The 18,615-nt window shown below is 40.7% G+C and overlaps 2 protein-coding genes across 5 annotated transcripts in view; one reads left to right on the forward strand and one right to left on the reverse strand.

Annotated features, from left to right (window-relative positions):
- Positions 1–5,963, forward strand: part of tbrg1 (transforming growth factor beta regulator 1) — a 6,794-nt gene extending 831 nt beyond the window's left edge. For 2 of the 3 annotated variants that reach the window (XM_058388581.1, XM_058388582.1), the window contains 13 exons: positions 723–780; positions 901–983; positions 1,071–1,107; positions 1,476–1,538; positions 1,888–2,091; positions 2,217–2,287; positions 2,962–3,194; positions 3,321–3,460; positions 3,676–3,822; positions 3,988–4,085; positions 4,834–4,944; positions 5,060–5,223; positions 5,620–5,963. In XM_058388581.1, the coding sequence (XP_058244564.1) occupies positions 723–780; positions 901–983; positions 1,071–1,107; positions 1,476–1,538; positions 1,888–2,091; positions 2,217–2,287; positions 2,962–3,194; positions 3,321–3,460; positions 3,676–3,822; positions 3,988–4,085; positions 4,834–4,944; positions 5,060–5,223; positions 5,620–5,714 (1,504 nt within the window). In that variant the 3' untranslated portion in view covers positions 5,715–5,963. The remainder of the gene's footprint in view (positions 1–722; positions 781–900; positions 984–1,070; positions 1,108–1,475; positions 1,539–1,887; positions 2,092–2,216; positions 2,288–2,961; positions 3,195–3,320; positions 3,461–3,675; positions 3,823–3,987; positions 4,086–4,833; positions 4,945–5,059; positions 5,224–5,619) is intronic. The other variant, XM_058388583.1, reaches the window with a different exon arrangement.
- Positions 5,964–8,690: 2,727 nt separating this feature from the next.
- LOC131352344 (protein jagged-1b) overlaps positions 8,691–18,615 on the reverse strand; it is a 48,017-nt gene continuing 38,092 nt past the window's right edge. For both annotated transcript variants that reach the window (XM_058388368.1, XM_058388367.1), the window contains exons 5-14: positions 18,445–18,505; positions 18,198–18,328; positions 16,842–16,961; positions 15,319–15,432; positions 13,455–13,568; positions 11,507–11,620; positions 11,102–11,148; positions 10,317–10,484; positions 10,089–10,239; positions 8,691–9,977 (exon numbers count right to left, since the gene is read on the reverse strand). In XM_058388368.1, the coding sequence (XP_058244351.1) occupies positions 9,523–9,977; positions 10,089–10,239; positions 10,317–10,484; positions 11,102–11,148; positions 11,507–11,620; positions 13,455–13,568; positions 15,319–15,432; positions 16,842–16,961; positions 18,198–18,328; positions 18,445–18,505 (1,475 nt within the window). In that variant the 3' untranslated portion in view covers positions 8,691–9,522. The remainder of the gene's footprint in view (positions 9,978–10,088; positions 10,240–10,316; positions 10,485–11,101; positions 11,149–11,506; positions 11,621–13,454; positions 13,569–15,318; positions 15,433–16,841; positions 16,962–18,197; positions 18,329–18,444; positions 18,506–18,615) is intronic.

The following is an 18,615-nucleotide window of genomic DNA, read 5'->3' on the forward strand; positions in this document are numbered from 1 at the left end:
GGATGGTGCATTTTTAGCATCCTTCACTATCATAGCTTCATGAGATGGGTGGCTCAAGTGGTTAAGGCTCTGGGTTGTTGATTGCAAGCCCCAGCACCACCACCACCACCAAGCTCCACTGTTGGGCAATTGAGCAAGGCCTCTTAACCCTCTCTGCTCCAGGGGCGCTGTATCATAGCTGCCCCTGCGCTCTGACCACCAGTGTAGCTGCTCAAAAACATTCATTTTGTTCTTTAATAAATAAAAATGTTCATGAAGCGCTTTAGGTCATGCAGTTAGGAGAAAAGATTCAAATTCAGGATGGTAACAGGAACTCTGCTTCATTTTTGACTCCATCAAACCTCAGAATAAACACCAAATGTTTTTTTTGTCTTGACATTTTATTCAAGCCAGATGTGATTCAGCTGTCTGTCTGTCTGTTTATATATTTATTTATTCATTTATTTAACTTTTTATTTATTTATTTAAATTTTTTTATTTATTATTTTTATTTATTTATATATTTGTTTTAATTTTTATTTATTTATTTTTATTTGTATTTATTTATTTTAATTAATTAATTGATTTATTTATTTCAATTCATTAATTAATTTATTTTAATTAATTAATTAATCTATTTATTTATTTATTTATTTATTTATTTATTTGTTAATTTATTTAGAGAATATTAGTTTGGATTGACTTGTCCAGTTTGTGACTCGCGTCTCTTTGTCTCTCTGAAGTGAACCCTCAGGAGAAGTCGTCGATAAACCGAACCTCACGTGGCTCGACGCGGCCCAGGTTGGATTTTATTTATTTTTATTTTAGCCAGATATCACTAGCTACATGATCTCAGATTTTGACTTTGCCCTGTGTTGAGGTGAGCGGTCTCCAGTGTGAATTTAAAATCTGGCTTTTCAGATCGTCCTGGAAGAGGCAGGACGTCCGATGCACATCAAAGAGATCAAGCAGAGGATCATCGATCGGGGATTGGTGCAGTCAAAGTATGAAAGATTGTGTTTTTTGTGTTTCGTACATGTCATTTTTCTTCATTTAAACGTTAATAACATTTCGAAAACTTTCTCTGGTAGTGCAAAGTCGAGCCTTGAGGCCGTGATGTACCGCGAGGTAAGAAACCCTATCCCTTTATCCCTCCACCTCAGTGTCGAAGCTCCATCAGGTATCCATGATCATGATCATCAGTTCTGTTACGTTTCATCCACCTTTCGTTGAGCATGCATGGATTGTTAATTTGCATATGTTTCTTCTGATTTGCCTCCTCCTTCCTCTTCTACTCTTTGTTATTTTGGTTACGTTACATTAAATGTAGCTGTGAGCAGGGAACAGAACACACTTGTGTAAATGTGATTGTGTGTCAGGGTTCATCAGTCAGTATACAGTACACCAACAGGAAGAGAGCTTTACCCAGTGGTGTCCTGTCTTTAAAGTTGAGCTGCAGCACATAGCACTGGCTTCAGTTTCACGCTGTATTTCAGACACAGAAAGGGAGCAGGCGCTTCAAGAGGATTGAGAACAGAAATGGAGTCTTTGCTCTCTTGGTAAGTTTGTTCTGAGTGCATCTCAGCTTCTAATATGAATGAAAAGGGATGGAAACATGTCGTTAAATCTAAATCTAGTGAAATGACTCCACCAGGACAACATTATTTCAGTGCTCTCTTCGCTTATTTGTCTTTTCATTTGTCCACTGTTTATGTCCACCCCATTTCAATTATTATTTTAATCACTATTAGATGTCATTAATATCATCACATGAAGTCCACATTTTATATCCAGTACTTTATAATGGCTTTGGGACACTACATCTACACTACAAGCTCACATTCCCTTCCTCTAAATGTTTATATTAATGTGAATTTGCTCTTTAATTTTCTTGTACCCTGCTCTCAGACTGATGAGGAGAGACAGCAGGCCCTGCAGGCTTTTTCTGCACAATCAGCCTTCTCCAGCTCGGGTTCCTCTCTGCCCTCCGGTTCCCCTCACGGCCACTCGGAGCACAGGCCCAGAGCCAAAAAAGCTCTCCGCAAAAACCAGAACGAGAAGTACAGACTTAAATACCTCCGTCTCCGTAAGGCTGCACGTGCCATGATCTTTGTGAGTAGGCTTCTCTGATCGTCTGTGATTCGTTATATCAGGAAGGAAGTATGCGATAATGTGAGGGGATGATGATGAAGACATGATGATTTCTGCTTAAGCACTGTGTTTTTTTGGCTTGACAGGAGAACGCAGCACTAGGTGATGAGGTCGCCCACTTGGAGGAGAAGTTTGTGCGAGCAAAAGAAGAGAGAAGGTGAGTCAGTTGATTGAAACTGACATTGGTGTAAGTCAGAGTGCTTGCTGATGGAAGTGTTCTGCCAAAAATAATCCGACATCAGCTCTCACAGGAAACGTTAACACTGTCCTAGTGTGGTTTTACCTATGACCCTGATTTCTGCTGATCCGGATCAGAGTGAAATGAATACTTGTGGTGCAGCTGCTCTTTGGTTCGGTTTGGATTTCACTCTCCACATAATGAAAAATAAACCATAAATTTAAAAAACCTTGGCTGAGGGATGTGTAGGAGGCTGACAAAGTACTATTTTATTCCTTGGTCGGAAATACGGGAAGATATAAAAGCAAAATAAACTGCAGGAATAAATCCAGCAACAATCAATCAATCAATCAACTAGCAACATTGTTATACAACCAGTACAGAACTCTCTTATATTACATTTCATGACCTGGCAAAAGTTTCAGAAAGGATTAAATAACCTTACAAGGATGTTACTTATCTATTAGAATTAGAGAAGTGGTTAGTGCTTTGTTTTATTTCTGATCATTATGTATTGATTTCATACCACAGAGGTCAAATTATGCAATAATAGAAAATAAAATGGCATTTTAGGGTTGACTGCTCACTTTCTACACACTTGTACTTCCTGGACAGTGAGATAACTGGAACACACTTTCTCTCTGTCCCTCCAGGTTCTTGTTGAAGACTCTATTGCAGTACCAGTCGTTGGCGGAAGGCGAGATGATCTCAACCCCCGGGAGCAGCGCTCACACTCCTGCCACCTTCAGCTCCAGTGCAGCGGGAGCCACTATCGTACCCACAGTCCAAAGCCAGGGTTCTGGACCTTCAGGGCCTGATGATGGCTTTCTGAAGAAACCTAAGAAAGAGCGAAAGGAACGAGGGAAGGAGAACGGAAAAGAAGAAGGTGAGAGTGGTTTTAGTTGATACAGGTTAGATCTTGCAGTTGGTTAAAACAAAATATGGGTTTGACAAAGAGTCCAGTCCAAAAATGGCTTGTATTAAATAGGAAGATTTGTGCTTCTGCTCTCAGCGACCAAAAAGATGTCTAAGAAGAGGAAAGTGGCCGAGGGCGGAGCTCGTAAACTGGTCCAGCCCATCCCTCTGGACTCCTCTGGCAGGCCTGTGTTTCCCATCGTATTAGGAGGGCTGACTGTCTACAGCCTGGGCGAGGTCAGCCATCACTTCTGCATATGTTGTGTAGTTTAGTTCAACGCTCCCAGGGTGCACTGCTTCACTGCTACATTACCTACACTGTGGCAGGGAAGTAGTTCATGAGACATTGTTCATCATTGTCCATATACTGTACAGTTCATGCACTGCTGAATCAGTCTGTTTTGTCTAAACTCTACTGAACAGCAGCTGTGTTGATGTGTGTGTTTATTTAGATCATCACAGATAGAGCTCACTTCCACGATGAAAGCGCCATTTACCCCGTAGGCTTCTGCAGCACACGAGTGTTTGCGAGCATGAAGAACCCAGAGCATCAGTGCCTTTATACCTGTCAGATTAAAGATGGCAAACAGGGACCACAGGTAGACACACACACACACACACACACACATACGTCATAGCTATAATATACTATATGCTTATTAAAGTTGTTCTCCTTTGATTCACTAAAAAAATCAGTGCACTAGTATGTTCTAAATGACTTTATGCGTACTATATGAAAAACTGGCTTGGTGTTGTGGTTGTAGTTTGAAATCGTGCCTGAAGATGACCCACAGAACTCCATTGTGGCCATGTCTGCTCTGAGCTGCCATACAGAACTGCTGAAAGCCATCACTGCTAAGAGGTAAACGTCTACACTGACCAGGCATAACATTATGACCACCTGCTTAATATTGTGTTGGTCCCCCGTTTGCTGCCAAAACAGCCCTGACCCGTCATGCACTGTGTATTTTGACACCTTTCTATCAGAACCAGCATTAACTTCTTCAGCAGTTTGAGCAACAGTAGCTCGTCTGTTGGATCGGATCACACGGGCCAGCCTTCACTCCCCACGTGCATCAATTAACCCTGGCTGCCCATGACCCTGTCGCCGGGTCATCACTGTTCCTTTTTTGGTCCACTTTTGATAGATACTGACCACTGCAGACCGGGAACACCCCACAAGACCTGCAGTTTTGGAGATGCTTTGATCCAGTTGTCTAGCCATCACAATTTGGCCCTTGTTGAACCCCTTGTCAAAATCCTTACCCTTGTCCATTTACCCTTGTGTGATCTATGTTCAAACAGCACCATATTTAATTTATTTCTTGACCTTATAATTACGTCATATGTGCTTGGACTGTAGACATTTTTCATTGCTTTATTTAATCTACGAAAGACAAGTGTGTGTAAATTGTGTGTGTAGAGCAGTTATGTTAGACCAGTCTAAGCACATTTCTTTAAGTGTAGTTCAATTTCCACACCCAAGTACTTTTTATACCCAATTGCAGGTGGTTGTGAAGATTTGTAGTAACTCCTTTTCACTCCAAATCATCACACCACCTTATTGCTGACTATTTCCTTTCACTATTTCCCCTTTATTCCTTACACAGCGGCAAGTCTTTGACCAGCATCATCCCCCCTGGTGCGGACTTCTTTGGTTTCTCAGACCCGACCATTCAGAACTTGATACAGAGCTGTCCCGGAGCTCGCAAGTGCAGCAAGTGAGTAAACACACCACCACCTTCCAGGCTGTCCATTAAAGCTAGTCTGTAATAAGATAGAGCAATGCTTCCTGAACACATGAACATGTCTATAGCTCTATGTGGCTGTGTTTAGTTATCAGTGGGTGCGCTTCGAGGTGTGGAGACCAGGAGATGGACAAGCCCCTCACACGCTGTCCGAAGATGACTCTTCTGTGAATTTTGAAGCTTTTCAGCGCCTGCTGCATTGCGAGGACGCCGGAAGCAATCAGGGTCTGACTACAGACCAGAGCAACACAGGTGAGCCAAACACAGCTGTACACTAAAGCAACATGACTCCTAATAGCTAGAGAGAGAGGCATTTGGCAGACACCCTTATCCAGAGCGCCATTTATCTCATCTGAGCAGTTGACGGTTTAAGGGTCTTGTTTGGGGGCAGATTGGTGGTCCTGGAATTTGAACTCACAACCTAATGACCAGCAGTCCAACACCTTTAACTACTGAGCTACCACTCCCCACCAAAAATTGCCCACCATGTAGTGCTGTGTTATATAGTGATGGTTTTCTCTGATGATGTGCAAAAGCTCTTTTATATTAAACTAAATAAATAAACTACATTACATTTTAAGGATTGCATAGGGTTTTTTTTTTTTTTTTTTACCCCTTACAACTAAAACGTTTTATTTCATCCTACAGCACAACCCACACAGAGCAGAATTTCATCTCATCAGCACTTACTGAGTTCAGCATCTCTACAGACTCCTGCAGGTGGCTCTCTTTCCACCACTTGACCCCACACCCTGCTACAAAGCCGTATTCGTCATATTCAACCGACTAATATAAAAATAAATGTCGTTTTTGTATGTATAGTAGCTCAGAAATGTCCGCTCATTGCTCTCGGTGATTGTATTATACAGCAGGAATAAACCACAAAGCTCTTAGACTTTGATATTTTTTGTATATACATATTATAACATTATATGTACGTTTCAATGTTCAGTACTGATTGACCTCACCATTAAAGTGGCCATTAAACAGTATTTTGTAACACGAAGCTGCTTATTTTATGTGTTAGTCCTCTGTATCGTTTTGATTTTACTTCCTCCGGATGATTCAGCCAGAACACTGTGTACACAGATTCAGTTCAGCCCTAAAGCCTTTTCTCTTTCAGGTTTCATATCGTCAAGCCTGTTGTGAGAGCCTGAATCCTGTTAGTGGCACTTTGCTTTTAGCAAACCGCAGTAATCTTAAATAAAATCCAGACAGGATAAGGTTTCTGGACATACAGTACTGTCTCAGGTAACCTAATCTCTTGTTGTTGTTGTTGTTGTTGTTGTTGTTGTTGTTGTTGTTGTTTATGGCTTTTACATTTAGTCAGATAAATTTTTTTTTGTAATCTCTTAACAAATCCTGTTGCAGAAAAAGCAGTTGTACAGCAGGGTAGAAAGCAGCATATTACACAATAGACCATTTTTCAGACAGAAAACCTTTGGCAGGATGTTCAGTAAAACTATATAAACTATATAAAAATGCACCACAAATCAAAACACCTGAGATTACTGAAGCATTTTATAAAGCAAAATGTTGACATTGCCAAATAAAGAAGCCTTTGTTTAGATCATTAACATTTGCTGCTATTAATAGTATTATTTATTTTACACTAGAAAGGTTTTACACAGCAAACTTTTTAATCTTGTCTGCAAAGAGCCGATGTGGCTTCAGGCTTTTCTATCCAACCCAACAGGATCCTCACCTGCTTTCACTTTTTTTCATCAGTTCACTTAAGCCTCCAATCATGTCTAGTAATGAAAGCCTGCAGTCACACCAGCCCTTTACAATAAGATGAAAGACTCCTAGTTTAATGCCATTATTTTTTTAAGGCACCTTCAATTCATTTTTGCATGTGCCTACAGACTGTTAAAGAACATTGCCAGAAGACATCTGCAGTAAACTTTGATTGCACTAAGAAGCGATGTTTAATATTAAAAAATAAAGCACAGATTCTTCCTAACGTGCATGATTATCACACTAATAATTCCATACACCTCATGTCTTTAATGAAAGCTGATTGATTGTTCGGGAATTTTTGTTATAAATCCTCATAAAATGAACCAAGGATGTAATTGTGTTAGGAACTCAAGAACGTATCTAAAAGTCCTTCTGAGTGGTCTAGCCATTTTATCTGGGTATATGGAAAAGTATTATTTTGAGTATTTTTAGTATTTTAATTCCACTAACAAGCACTAGGGGGCACTGACACTATATAAGAAAATGCCTGCATTTAGTCAATACGGGGTTTGAGTGTAAAGACTTCAGATATCAGTTGGAATATAAAAATAATTAACAGGGCAATAAATCTATATGATGGAACAGTATGCTCATCATCCGCAATGTATGTGACATGTAGTTCACCCACTGGGCAACGAAGGGTTCTGCACTTATGACTGGAAGATCAGATTTCTGGACTGAGAATCAGAGATGAGAACTGTTCAAACCTCTGTGCTTTGATGGTGGTCACTCTTTTTTGCCCAAGAGCATTTGACGTCTGAATATACAGCAAAGTAAAGCGCATGTATCTATGTTTTCTCTTTTCTTCCGTCTTACACACCCTATTTGAAGAACAAACGCTGAAATGAAAACTTCCACCTGCCCTGAAGGTCACCAGAATGTAACATCATACATCACATATTGAGTCTGAGAACAAGTGGGAAAGTCCTTAAAAATTGCATGCAGAATCACCTGCGCACTGTTTCCTCGACCTCATTCATTTCCAAATACGTCTTAAGGGCTTGTCCTTTGGAAAAGATAAAACACCAGGCCTGGATTTGGAGAAGACCAGCATGCGTCCAGGAAATGATAGTGACCTGCTTTACCAAGCGCACAATGCACTAAATGAAGGGAGGGGCAGACATCCTGAGATCCGCAGCAGGTGTGGAGGGAGGGGGGTCTGACCGCACTGATGTGTGTGAGTGCTTTTTAGGAGGACTTCACTTCCCACGTTTCCTCACGGACGGGTGGTAACAGGAAGGCAATAGTCATTTCCGCCCATTGCCAGTCTGTAAGGGGGCAAAGGTCACCACTGTCATATGCATGAGTCCATGTTCTTTAACTGATCCACTTTCTCCACTATTCAGAGGTGCACATAGATACAGTGGCTTGCTTTATTCAGGCTAAACACAGAACAGCGGCACTTTAATACTGAATTTGATGAGTTCAGGACACTGTAACTATTGATGCTGATTATAACCTGTGTATGATTATAGTAATACTTATAAACCAGATACATGCAACCTAAATACAAATCTCAGTCATTTAAATATCAGAAATACAGATTTAATGTAAATTAAGTTAAAGGTGAAGCCTCTGAGATCCTCAGGGAAAAGCAGCAAGCATCTAGCCGATCAAAGTCATATGCTACGCTCATGATAATAATCAGGAGTAGAATTAAGCAGAATCGAAGATGACCAAAAATTTTCCACCGAAGCAGCTACATTTCGTTTTATGCAGCTTCAACTTCGGTCAATAGTTAGCGAACAATCGTATTAAAGCTAACATTTCGACAGTGCAGTCTAACTAGGTAGAACATGCTAGGTGCATACTAACTGTCAGTGTTTAACATCGCTGTAGAAAACTAGCTATTTTATTTGTTCGACCAAACGACAAGCATCTTTAAGGAAGTTCAAAACAAAATAAAATAAAAATGTAATCAATGCACCACAACACCAATTCACTTTACGCACACACACACACACACACACACACACTGGTTGGTAGTTGTTGCACTTTATTTGCAAACCATCCCTCCTGCAAAAACCAGCAGAGAGGAAGGAGAGGAGATGAAAAGATGACAAAATGGTGACATTTCCAAAAGAAAACCACCGTACAAAAACAATCCAGATCAATATATACAGCATATTTACAAAAATGCTATTTACATCCATGTATATATATATATATATAAAAAAAAGAAAATCATACATCTCCTACAGCTGCAACATGACAGGCAATATAAAATAGAATAGAGACTTAATTTTTTAGAACTTGTGTGGCACTCTTTTAGACAGCCTGTACAACTTTTTTTTTGCTTTTTTCAGTCATTTACTGGTGCGTATCCCCTCTTCCTCGCATTGTTCTTTAAAATAACTAGAGAGGGGAAAAGTAAAGATGTTCCAAAACATACCCATGTGCATGGCTGTGTGGGATTCAGTTCTTACAAACTCCACATTCACAATCATGCACGCACACACACACACACACACACATATGCAGATGTGTAGAATTACAGATGGCACTTGTGTAAACACACATCAAATACAGTTAAATAACCATCATTCAAAAATGAGAGTCACAGGCCTCAAAATGATCTCTGTCCCTTTTGACCTCTGACTCTTTGGCCTTTTTTATGCATTTACATACTGGACCTGACAGCAGCGAACAATGCAGCTCCTGCCTGGAGTGCAATTTCTTTCCTAGATAGAGAGTTCACTCCTTCTGACCTTTTTTTTTTTTTTTTCAGGTTACAGGTCAAAGTTCTGCAGCAGGAGGCTGCTTTAGAGTGATCATGTGTAGTAGTGCATTTTCCCAAAGGTCAGGACAAGGTCATGCCTCCACTTCGTGGTTATCAGAGTAGTGGAAGCGATTGAGTTTCTCGCGCTCACGGTTGCAGATGTCGAGTTTGGGCATGAGGCTGGGTTTGAGAACGGAGGGCGAATCTGGTTTCTGGTTTGGGGGTGGAGCTTGTGTGGTCGGTAGGGTCAACTCGATCTCTTCCAGCTGCAGCATTGGTCGAGCAGAACTGCACAAAATGGTTTGGGTTTGAGTTTGTCCAGGACCGAGTAGTGCCGAAGAGGGTTCTATGTTGCGGATGAGAGTACAGAATTGGCGCTGGTTGTTGATGGCGGTATCCGAGGGCGTGGCGGTCGGCTGTTGCTTGGGACGCTGACGACGGTGCAGACGGGACAGGAGAAGAGCGCAGGCAGAGCAGCCGATGGCTACCAGCAAGGCTAACACACCCAGTAACACCATATACACACTGAACATTCCACTCACTGCGTCTGATAGATAAATATAACAATACAAAGCGGAGAAGATAAAGCATTAATGTTATATCAAATCACAGTGCATTTAAAAATCAGTGTATCCACATCACTGGTTAAGGCTCTAACCTTGACAGTGTGGCCCATGACACAGCTCTTTCATGCCCATGCACTCGTTTCCAAAGTAACCCTCCGGACAGGCACAAATGTAGCCACTCTCTGTGCTGTGACACGGCACCCCCTTCTGACAGGGGTTGGGATTGCACGGATCTAACATTGTCTGCAAAACAGAACAAACTTTAAAACTATAAAAACTGTAACAAACGACAAGACAGATTATGCACATCAGGTACATACCTCACAGTAAGTTCCTGTATATCCTGATGGGCAGTTGCAGACTATGCTCCCTTGATCCTTTTGCTCCTCACACTGTCCTCCGTGCAGACAGGGGGCGCTGTCACACATTCCCACTATTGTCTGGCAGTGCTTACCGGTGAAACCCGGCAAACACACACAATGTGAATCCTGTAGTTAACAGAATATCGCTTGTGAGGTACAGAAAAGGAGATCCGTGTACACAAAAAGCCCATTTGAGTTGATAGTTAATAGAGATTTATATGTAAATGCTCTCAACGCTGTTTAATGGTTTGAGGGATAAGTTGAGGAATCCTTTAGGACACTAGATTTGACCTTTTTTTCTAAGAGCTTCATATACTTTAGGGACTAATCATTAGACACATTCCCACCAAAAAACCGAGGAACTTTTTAGTTGGAATTGTAGTTTATAGACTGTATAGTGCCTTTAGTTCCTGTTCCAGTCCTGTTTTAAACAAGAGGGAACTACTGAGGTTACTAAATGTTACTAATTGGTCACCAAGAGCTTTAAAACATGACCAAAATTACATACCACAGTGCTTAGCTATGAAGCAATTATTGTTTTAAGACGCTGTACATAACTGCCGGTTTAATAAGCTATGAAAATATTAGCATGAATTACACATAATGGCTCCCGCAGTGTGGTTTAAACACAGAACAGATAATGTTCCAGGAACTGTGTTTATTCTCTGGGACTTAAAGTTCTTCAAAAGGTTCCTCTATGGAAATGTGTCTTTTAACCACTGAACAGTGCACAATGTGTGTACCTCACAGCGCCCTCCGTTCAGACACAAGTCCTGGCAGCTGGTGTTCCCTGTTGAGTTAATGATATTTGACACAATCAGTTGACAGTAGTGTACAGAGACACAAAACACACAATGATACTAAGATCTTAGCTGGCGAAGGTCTTTATTACAAGAGGATGCAGCTTTTTCTTTTTTTCATTCTTAAAGCAAGCAAAGATGAGAATAAATATTTAACATGCCAAGGAATTTACCACTTATTGGTTAGCATCAATTATTCAAAAATAGAACAATAGAAACAACGATGTATTAGAAAGAGCACTTTAATATGCTCTTACAGAAAATGAATCACAACCTTTTTACCAATCAGATTTGAACTGTTATATTAACGCCCATCAAAATATTACCGTATGTATAAGCCATACTCACTTGTATCACAGTTTGGCCCCACCCATCCAGGAAGGCAGTCACAGAGATATCCTCCAATCAGGTTTCGGCAAGAGCGAGCATTGACACAGATACCTGTCTCGCACTCGTTCATGTCTGAGAGGGAACAGACAGAGAAAGCAGGTTATATATAAATCTAAAAATTTTCCTGAACCACTGTTCCGCTTAGGAAGTTATGGTCAAGTTACATATTTATTACACTGAAATGTATATAAATAATATAAATTTCACAGAAATGGGGGCACGGTGGTTAGCATTTATATTATATTTTAGGCATTGTGAAATTCCCTTATCCAGATCAACTTACAATTTATCTAATTGAGTGATAAGGGCCTTGCTCAGAGGCCCAGCAGTGGCAGCTTAGTGTATCTGGGATTTGAACTCACAACCTTCCAATCAGTAATCCAGCACCTTAAACACTAAGCTACCACATCCCCCACAGGGATAGGAGTCACAATGCAGTTTGCCTTGCACCTCAGGGTTGGAGGTTTGATTCCTGCCTTCGCCTTGTGTCTGAGGAGTTTGCATGATCTCCCCATGCTTTAGAGGTTTCCTCTGGGACAAAGACATGTGTTGTAGGCTGACTGCCATCTCTAAATTGCCCATAGTGTGGAAATGGGTGTATAAGTGTGTGTGTGATTGCGCCCTGTAATGGGTTGTACCCCGAGTCCCCCGGGATAGGCTCCAGGCTCCCCACGACCCTGTGAAGGATAAGCGTTACAGAAAATGGCTGGATGGATCACTGTAGCTGATTGAAGGTTGCTCCTCCATTTGTAAGAGAAATTACTCTGAAAGTGTTGATGCTGGAGGGGGTGTTATGATGTGTCACTTTGACACACGACTGCCTCTAAGTGTGCGATACACTCCGGGGAACGAGAACTGAGGTGGGCCATGACGGGCAACGGAGTGTGAAAGACTCAAGTCTTTCATGAGTGAAAGTGCTTCAGTTCACCATGGTGTCTGATCTATCCAAACACTGTGATTCCTCCTGCTTTAATAATTAAACAGTTTGCACACTGAGCCATGAATTAGTCTGATCCAGGTTAATATGGAGAGCTATTAACTCTATATATTAACCTGGATCAGAATCAACCATGTTATGAGCTGCCACAGAAACCCTGGCATCGTGGGAAAACCATCCTTCAGTGTCTTTTAGTTAATATATATGGCTGTTTAATGGAGCCACGAACAATGCTGGGTTAATTTAGCTAGTTTGCACATATCTGATATGTACTGCGTCTTATCAGATATGTACAAACGGTATCAATGCTGTATCCACTTTAAGTAACTATTCCAAAACAAGCACCAGTTGAATTACTTAAAATCCTATTAATGCATATTAATGATCGATGATATTTTAATAACAATAATAAATGAAGCATATTTCCACAACTGCAACAGAAAAATAGCAAGATCCCTCCTAATGGTCAGATATATTTTTTCTTATTCTTGTTTCCGTTTTTTTGTGTATTTAATAGAACTGTATTTCAATTAGAGAATTAATTATTTGAGCTGTAACCAATGGCAACATTGTTACCTACATGGAACCGTGTCCTAATATCAGCAGCATAACACATGTCAGATAATATTACCAGGAAGTAATGAGCCTTTTCACACACTATGTTGTGTTTATTTTACAGCTCAATAGGTTATTTGATTTGGTCCCAGTGTGCAGGACTGTCTCTGGTGCTTCTTTTTTGTGGATTGCCGCAGCGGTCGAGACGGTGAGGAACACGTGGGAACAGGTGAGAACAGTCGAGGACGGGTATGAACAGGCTTAAACAAGAACAAGCAGGTAGAGGAGAGCACTGGCTGGTAAGAAAGGGGCGGCCCAGGCATGTACAGGCAGGTACGGCTAATTATAGAGAGCGGATAGCCAGTTGAGGATATGTACGGGTATGTTTATAGGTGCTTGTGTGTTGTGTTTTACCTATCTGGCAGGTCTTGCCAGTCCAGCCAGGTGGGCAGAGACACTGGAAGCCTTGGGCAGTCTCTAGGCATGTTGCCCCACGGCCACACGGATGGGAGTCACAATGCAGTACAGCTACATACAACAAATGAGACAGTAAAAAAATGCAAATTAGGAAACCAAAGTTCAACATCTAACCATCATCTGCTCATAACTGCTTCATTTAAGCAAGTCAACTTACAGTCAGTCATGTATAATGATATTAATATATGCTTATGATAATGCTCAGCTCTGCCTGAAGAACCTTATTAGCTGTGAATTTGTGTGAGTGTGTGTGTGTGTGTGTGTGTGTGTGTTAGACCCCTGCATGTGTAACACCTGAAGGCAGGCTCATTACACGCATGAGTGGTGTGAGGAAACTGTGTGCCTGTAAATGTATCAATGAGACACAGTGCATGTGTGTGTTTGTGTGTGTGTGTGTGTGTGTGTTTTGAGGGACAGGCAAACAGGAGGTGGTTGAAGCCTGTTTTTATCTCTTGGTGAGAACCAACTCTCCCTACAACTTTAGTTCATAACTTCAGTTTTGACCTTGTGGGACATTTGGCTGGTCCTTAAGGACAATTGCTGTTTTTTTGTTTGTTTGTTTTTTTATAAAATAATGTCAGTGGACACTTTTACTAAGATAGTAGATAGTAAGATGAATGTGTGTGTGTGTCAAAGCTACAGGTGTTATAACATGCAAAACAAACGCTTTTAGACTGGCTGCCCTTGGATGTTTCTGAGGCCTCAGTTTTATCTGTCTGTAGATTCAGAGCAAATAGTGATAAATCAAACACACAAGGACCGAGTCATATATATATATATATATATATATATAGAGAGAGAGAGAGAGAGAGAGAGAGAGAGAGAGAGGATTTAAATATGCACACAAGCATATGTGTATTTCAGTGGTTATTAATTCAGTACAGGGAAATTGGGAAAGGCTTAGGGTAGTTGGCAAGGCATTGCTGCATTGAGCAGCGTTTCCGCCTCACAGCCCCACTTTGATCCTGAGCTCGGGTTACTCTACACACTCATGTGGTATTCTTGGGTTTCCTCCAGGTTCTCTGGTTTCCTTCCACCTCTCTAAAACATGCTGGTGGGTGTATTTGCTAAGCTAAACAACCCCTAGGTTTGAATGAGTGTGGGAATGCGTATGTGTGGTGCTCTGGGATGGACTATTATCTCATTTAGGTGTTTTCCAGGCCTCAAGTTCCCGGGATAGCATAAAACATTTATACTACAATGTACTCTATACGATTTAAATGTTAAAACTTATGATTAGACAATTACTTAGGGGCTACAGAAACAAAACACTGCCTGTTTTAATACCAGCCCAAACCAGACTGAGTTACATAATAACACAGATAAACATGTGAACCTCTACTGTGTAACTCTAATGAAAAACCACTATCACAGTTTTATTAATTGAGGAAGCCAAAAAAGGAAGGATGAAGGAAGGAGGTGGATTAACTGATGAGCTCTTTTAGTATTTGGCCAGTAACCAAATGCTCACACATAAACACACACACACAATTAAAAAAACAAAACAAAACAACAACAACTTGTTAACACATCCATTCTTGCTTTGATAAACACCAACAAGGACAATACATCAGTGCATTTCCTGCCTGTGTGTGTCTGTCTGTCTGTGTATGTGTGTGTGTGTCTGTGTGTGTGTGTGTTGATTGTCTCCCACTTGAATGGGTGTTATTTTGGTGCAGTCTTGTTTGGACTCTGCAGTGGACATGGAAGCTGCTCCTGATTAGCGCTGATGACAGTACACGCAAGTGCACGTATTCGTGTGCATGTATATGTATATGAGTGTGCCTTCATATGTTTGTACCAAGTGAACAGGTGGGTCCGGTCCAACCGTCTGCACATACACAACTGTAGCCTGTCTGGTCTTCTTTACATGTTGCTCCATTCACACATGGAGAAGTAAGACATGCATGCTCCACTGAAATGGAGAGAGAGAGCGAGAGCGAGAGAGAGAGAGAGAGAGAGAGAGATTACACAGAACTGTCACCATTTTGTCTGTTTTTTGGCTCTGTCTCCAGATGCAGTAGCTCAGTAGCAAAATATAATTTGCTTTACTTGGCAAGCTTTATAATCTTCTTATGTAAAACACATTTTGTGTCAAGATCCCCTATTATTCACAGCATGTACAATCCTATCTTTCCGTTCATTGTCTTAAACACTAAATTGTCCCACTGGGATAGTGCTTGTTCTGTCCATGCCCCTGAAACCCCTAATTTAACTGATTAGATAAGACTTCAACCAGAATACGTAATTAAGGAAACAAATCCTGATCTCAACAAATCTCCTTTGACATGCAGGGTACAAATAACCTCGGCATTTACAAATGACAGGAAGAACTGAAAGAATTCATGTGGCCTTAGACGACCCTGGTGGTCTGAATTTAGTTGTTTATTCTGTTAGATCTAAGATTTGATTATTATTATCCTTTAGATCATTGAGTCATTTTTTTTTGTTTTTAACCATCTCTCTCAGTAGCATTTTCATAACTGCATCACTTGTATGGATTCTAACCTCTGGCAGTTACTATGTAACTATTAATAAATTTATGTTCTCAACTGTTCCTGTTAAGCAAGGAGTCCATCTAGGTTCAGTTTATGGTCACTTCCTCTTCTGTGGGAACTCCGGAGTAGGACTGAGAATACCACAGATTAAGAAGTTTTAGTACTGGGGTATATAGTGTGTATGGATTTAAGGCAGATGATACAGTATCTACTCCATATCTCTCCATCTCAACAGCAAAGATACATTTCCCAGGGGCATTTCCTTAACATACATTCTTCTCCGTCACTGTCAATGCCTGCTGCCTGACTGGCATTGCACCTGGCCAGACACCAATTGCAAAAACAATCCCCAGGTAGCCTTCAAGGGTAGGTCCAAGTAAACCTCTATCTGTACCGGACGTCTGTTTTGTTACTTTAAAGAGGTTCTTAAAGATATCTCTTCCCTAAGATCTGTTCATCGGGGATATAGCCCTACTGGGATCGTAAAGGTTGTTCTCAGAAAATCTGAAGAGCTCTGACAACTTACAGACTTGATAGCTAGTGTGACCAAGCATATGACAGCGTAAGAATGCTTAGAACACAATTACACAGATGTAATAATAAACACAGGAAGAATACTTAAGAATAGAGAGAACTTGATGCCAACTGGATCAATAAAAAATAAAAACACATAACAGGTTAAATGCTCATGGTAGTATTAATCAAGCTCATAATATTCATCTTTTATGATTCAGAACAGATATTAAGCATACGTAATCTATTTTTGTAGTGGAGATCATTAGTTCCACATAATGGTGGTTGAAGAAAATGTTTACATTCTACTTACCGATGGTGCAGTTACGACCCCGAAATCCATCCTGACACACACACTGATACTCATTCGGTTCTGTGTTGATGCAAGTACCACCATTTTTACAAGGCTGGTGGGTTCCACAGAAATTCAGATCTGAGAGAGACAGAGAGAGAGAGAGAGAGAGAGAGAGAGAGAGAGAGAGAGAGAGAGAGAGAGAAAATAGAAGTAAGAAGCCATCAAGTCTGAACACCTGCATAATATTCTATCCTTATATAAACATTATATAACTATTCAAACGGAAAGAATGGAGCGAATTATGTAACCGTGTACGCAAACCTACAAGAATGCTGCTCGTAGATTTGCCAAAGACGCTTTCTAATTAACGAGCTTTTTAACAAATTAACAAACTGCCAGTTATGTAAGCGTGGGACAAAAAGCCAACGTCAATTAAGCATTCAGACAACAACAACAAAAAAATCCTACAAAAATTTGAGATGTAAAAACAATTCTAGGAAAAAGTACAAGAATGTACAGTAATTTAAAAAAAAGTGTCCATTCTAATGGTTATATTTGAGCTAAAAGAGATGAGCTGCAGCTTTCTTTTCAGTCAGTCATGTCATATTCATACAGTATGTTGTTTGGCTCATCTGCTGTTTTTAATGGGGGAAGAATCCTTTGGTATATTTTTTTAATTACTCATATTGGCATAGTGAATGTTAAAATGCACAAGCTCCTACACAAAAGTTAGTCTGTCTGAGAAGTTCATTGCATATTGTACATTGTAAGTGTGTATACAGTTATTCCTCTTCCTTAACCTCATACTAAAAGTGTTATTGGTAGAAACAAACAAACAAACTAAAATAAATCCCCATCTGCCCTGAACTGACCCAAAGTCATGTCAGAGAGGATTTCTGTAATTGAGGTTTTTCACTTCAACACCTCTGTAGAATCACAGTAGCAATTCTTTTTTATAATCTCTACTTAGCACTGGCTGTTTGTGTGTGTGTGTGTGTGTGTTCATGAAATAGCCCTTTACACAGAGTTATGGAGGAACAGTTTCATTCTCTATTTCTAAAGCAGCACACATTTCACATTGTGTTTACCCAAGACTATCAGCTTACAGGCTCTCAAAGCCATGAAGCCCCACATGTGGGTTTGCCCTGGCCAACAGGGATCTAATGACTGAAAAATGCCTTGGCTTTGCTCGGCACTGCACAGACAGAATGGAGTGGACTTTACTGAAAGTTCTGATGTTAGAAATGGAGCTGTCCACTGGGACTTATCTGATCATGGGAGAAAGCAAATTTTACGCACAATGCATATATTCATGTTTAGGCCTGCATTCAGCACACACGAACATATACAGTGCACGCCTTTATCTCATCTTACCTTTGTCGCAGAGCAAGCCGCCCCAGTTGGTGTCACACACACACTGCCAGGGTTCCTTGCAGGTGCCATGGTCACAGCCTGGAAATGTCTCACACTCGTCACACAAATCACCCTTCCAGCCATAATGGCACCTAGAAAGATAAGGGCGGAAGAGCGTGACGGATGTGTGTGTGTGAGAAAGATAAACTGAAAATCAGGACAGAATAAACAATGATTCATCTTTCGGTGTACGTTTGCATCAACTCACGTGCATTCTCCTGGAAGAGTGCAGGAAGCACGGGCCATGTTACATCCCTGCTTACACACCGCTGCAATGATACACACACACACACGCAAACAGATAAGGTTAATAACATCATAAACAGTCAATGTCAAGCAGCAGTAACCCATCACCTTCATCGTTATCTTCGTCAGCCAA

Source organism: Hemibagrus wyckioides, linkage group LG04 (genome assembly GCF_019097595.1).
Source record: "Hemibagrus wyckioides isolate EC202008001 linkage group LG04, SWU_Hwy_1.0, whole genome shotgun sequence".
NCBI lineage: Eukaryota > Metazoa > Chordata > Actinopteri > Siluriformes > Bagridae > Hemibagrus > Hemibagrus wyckioides.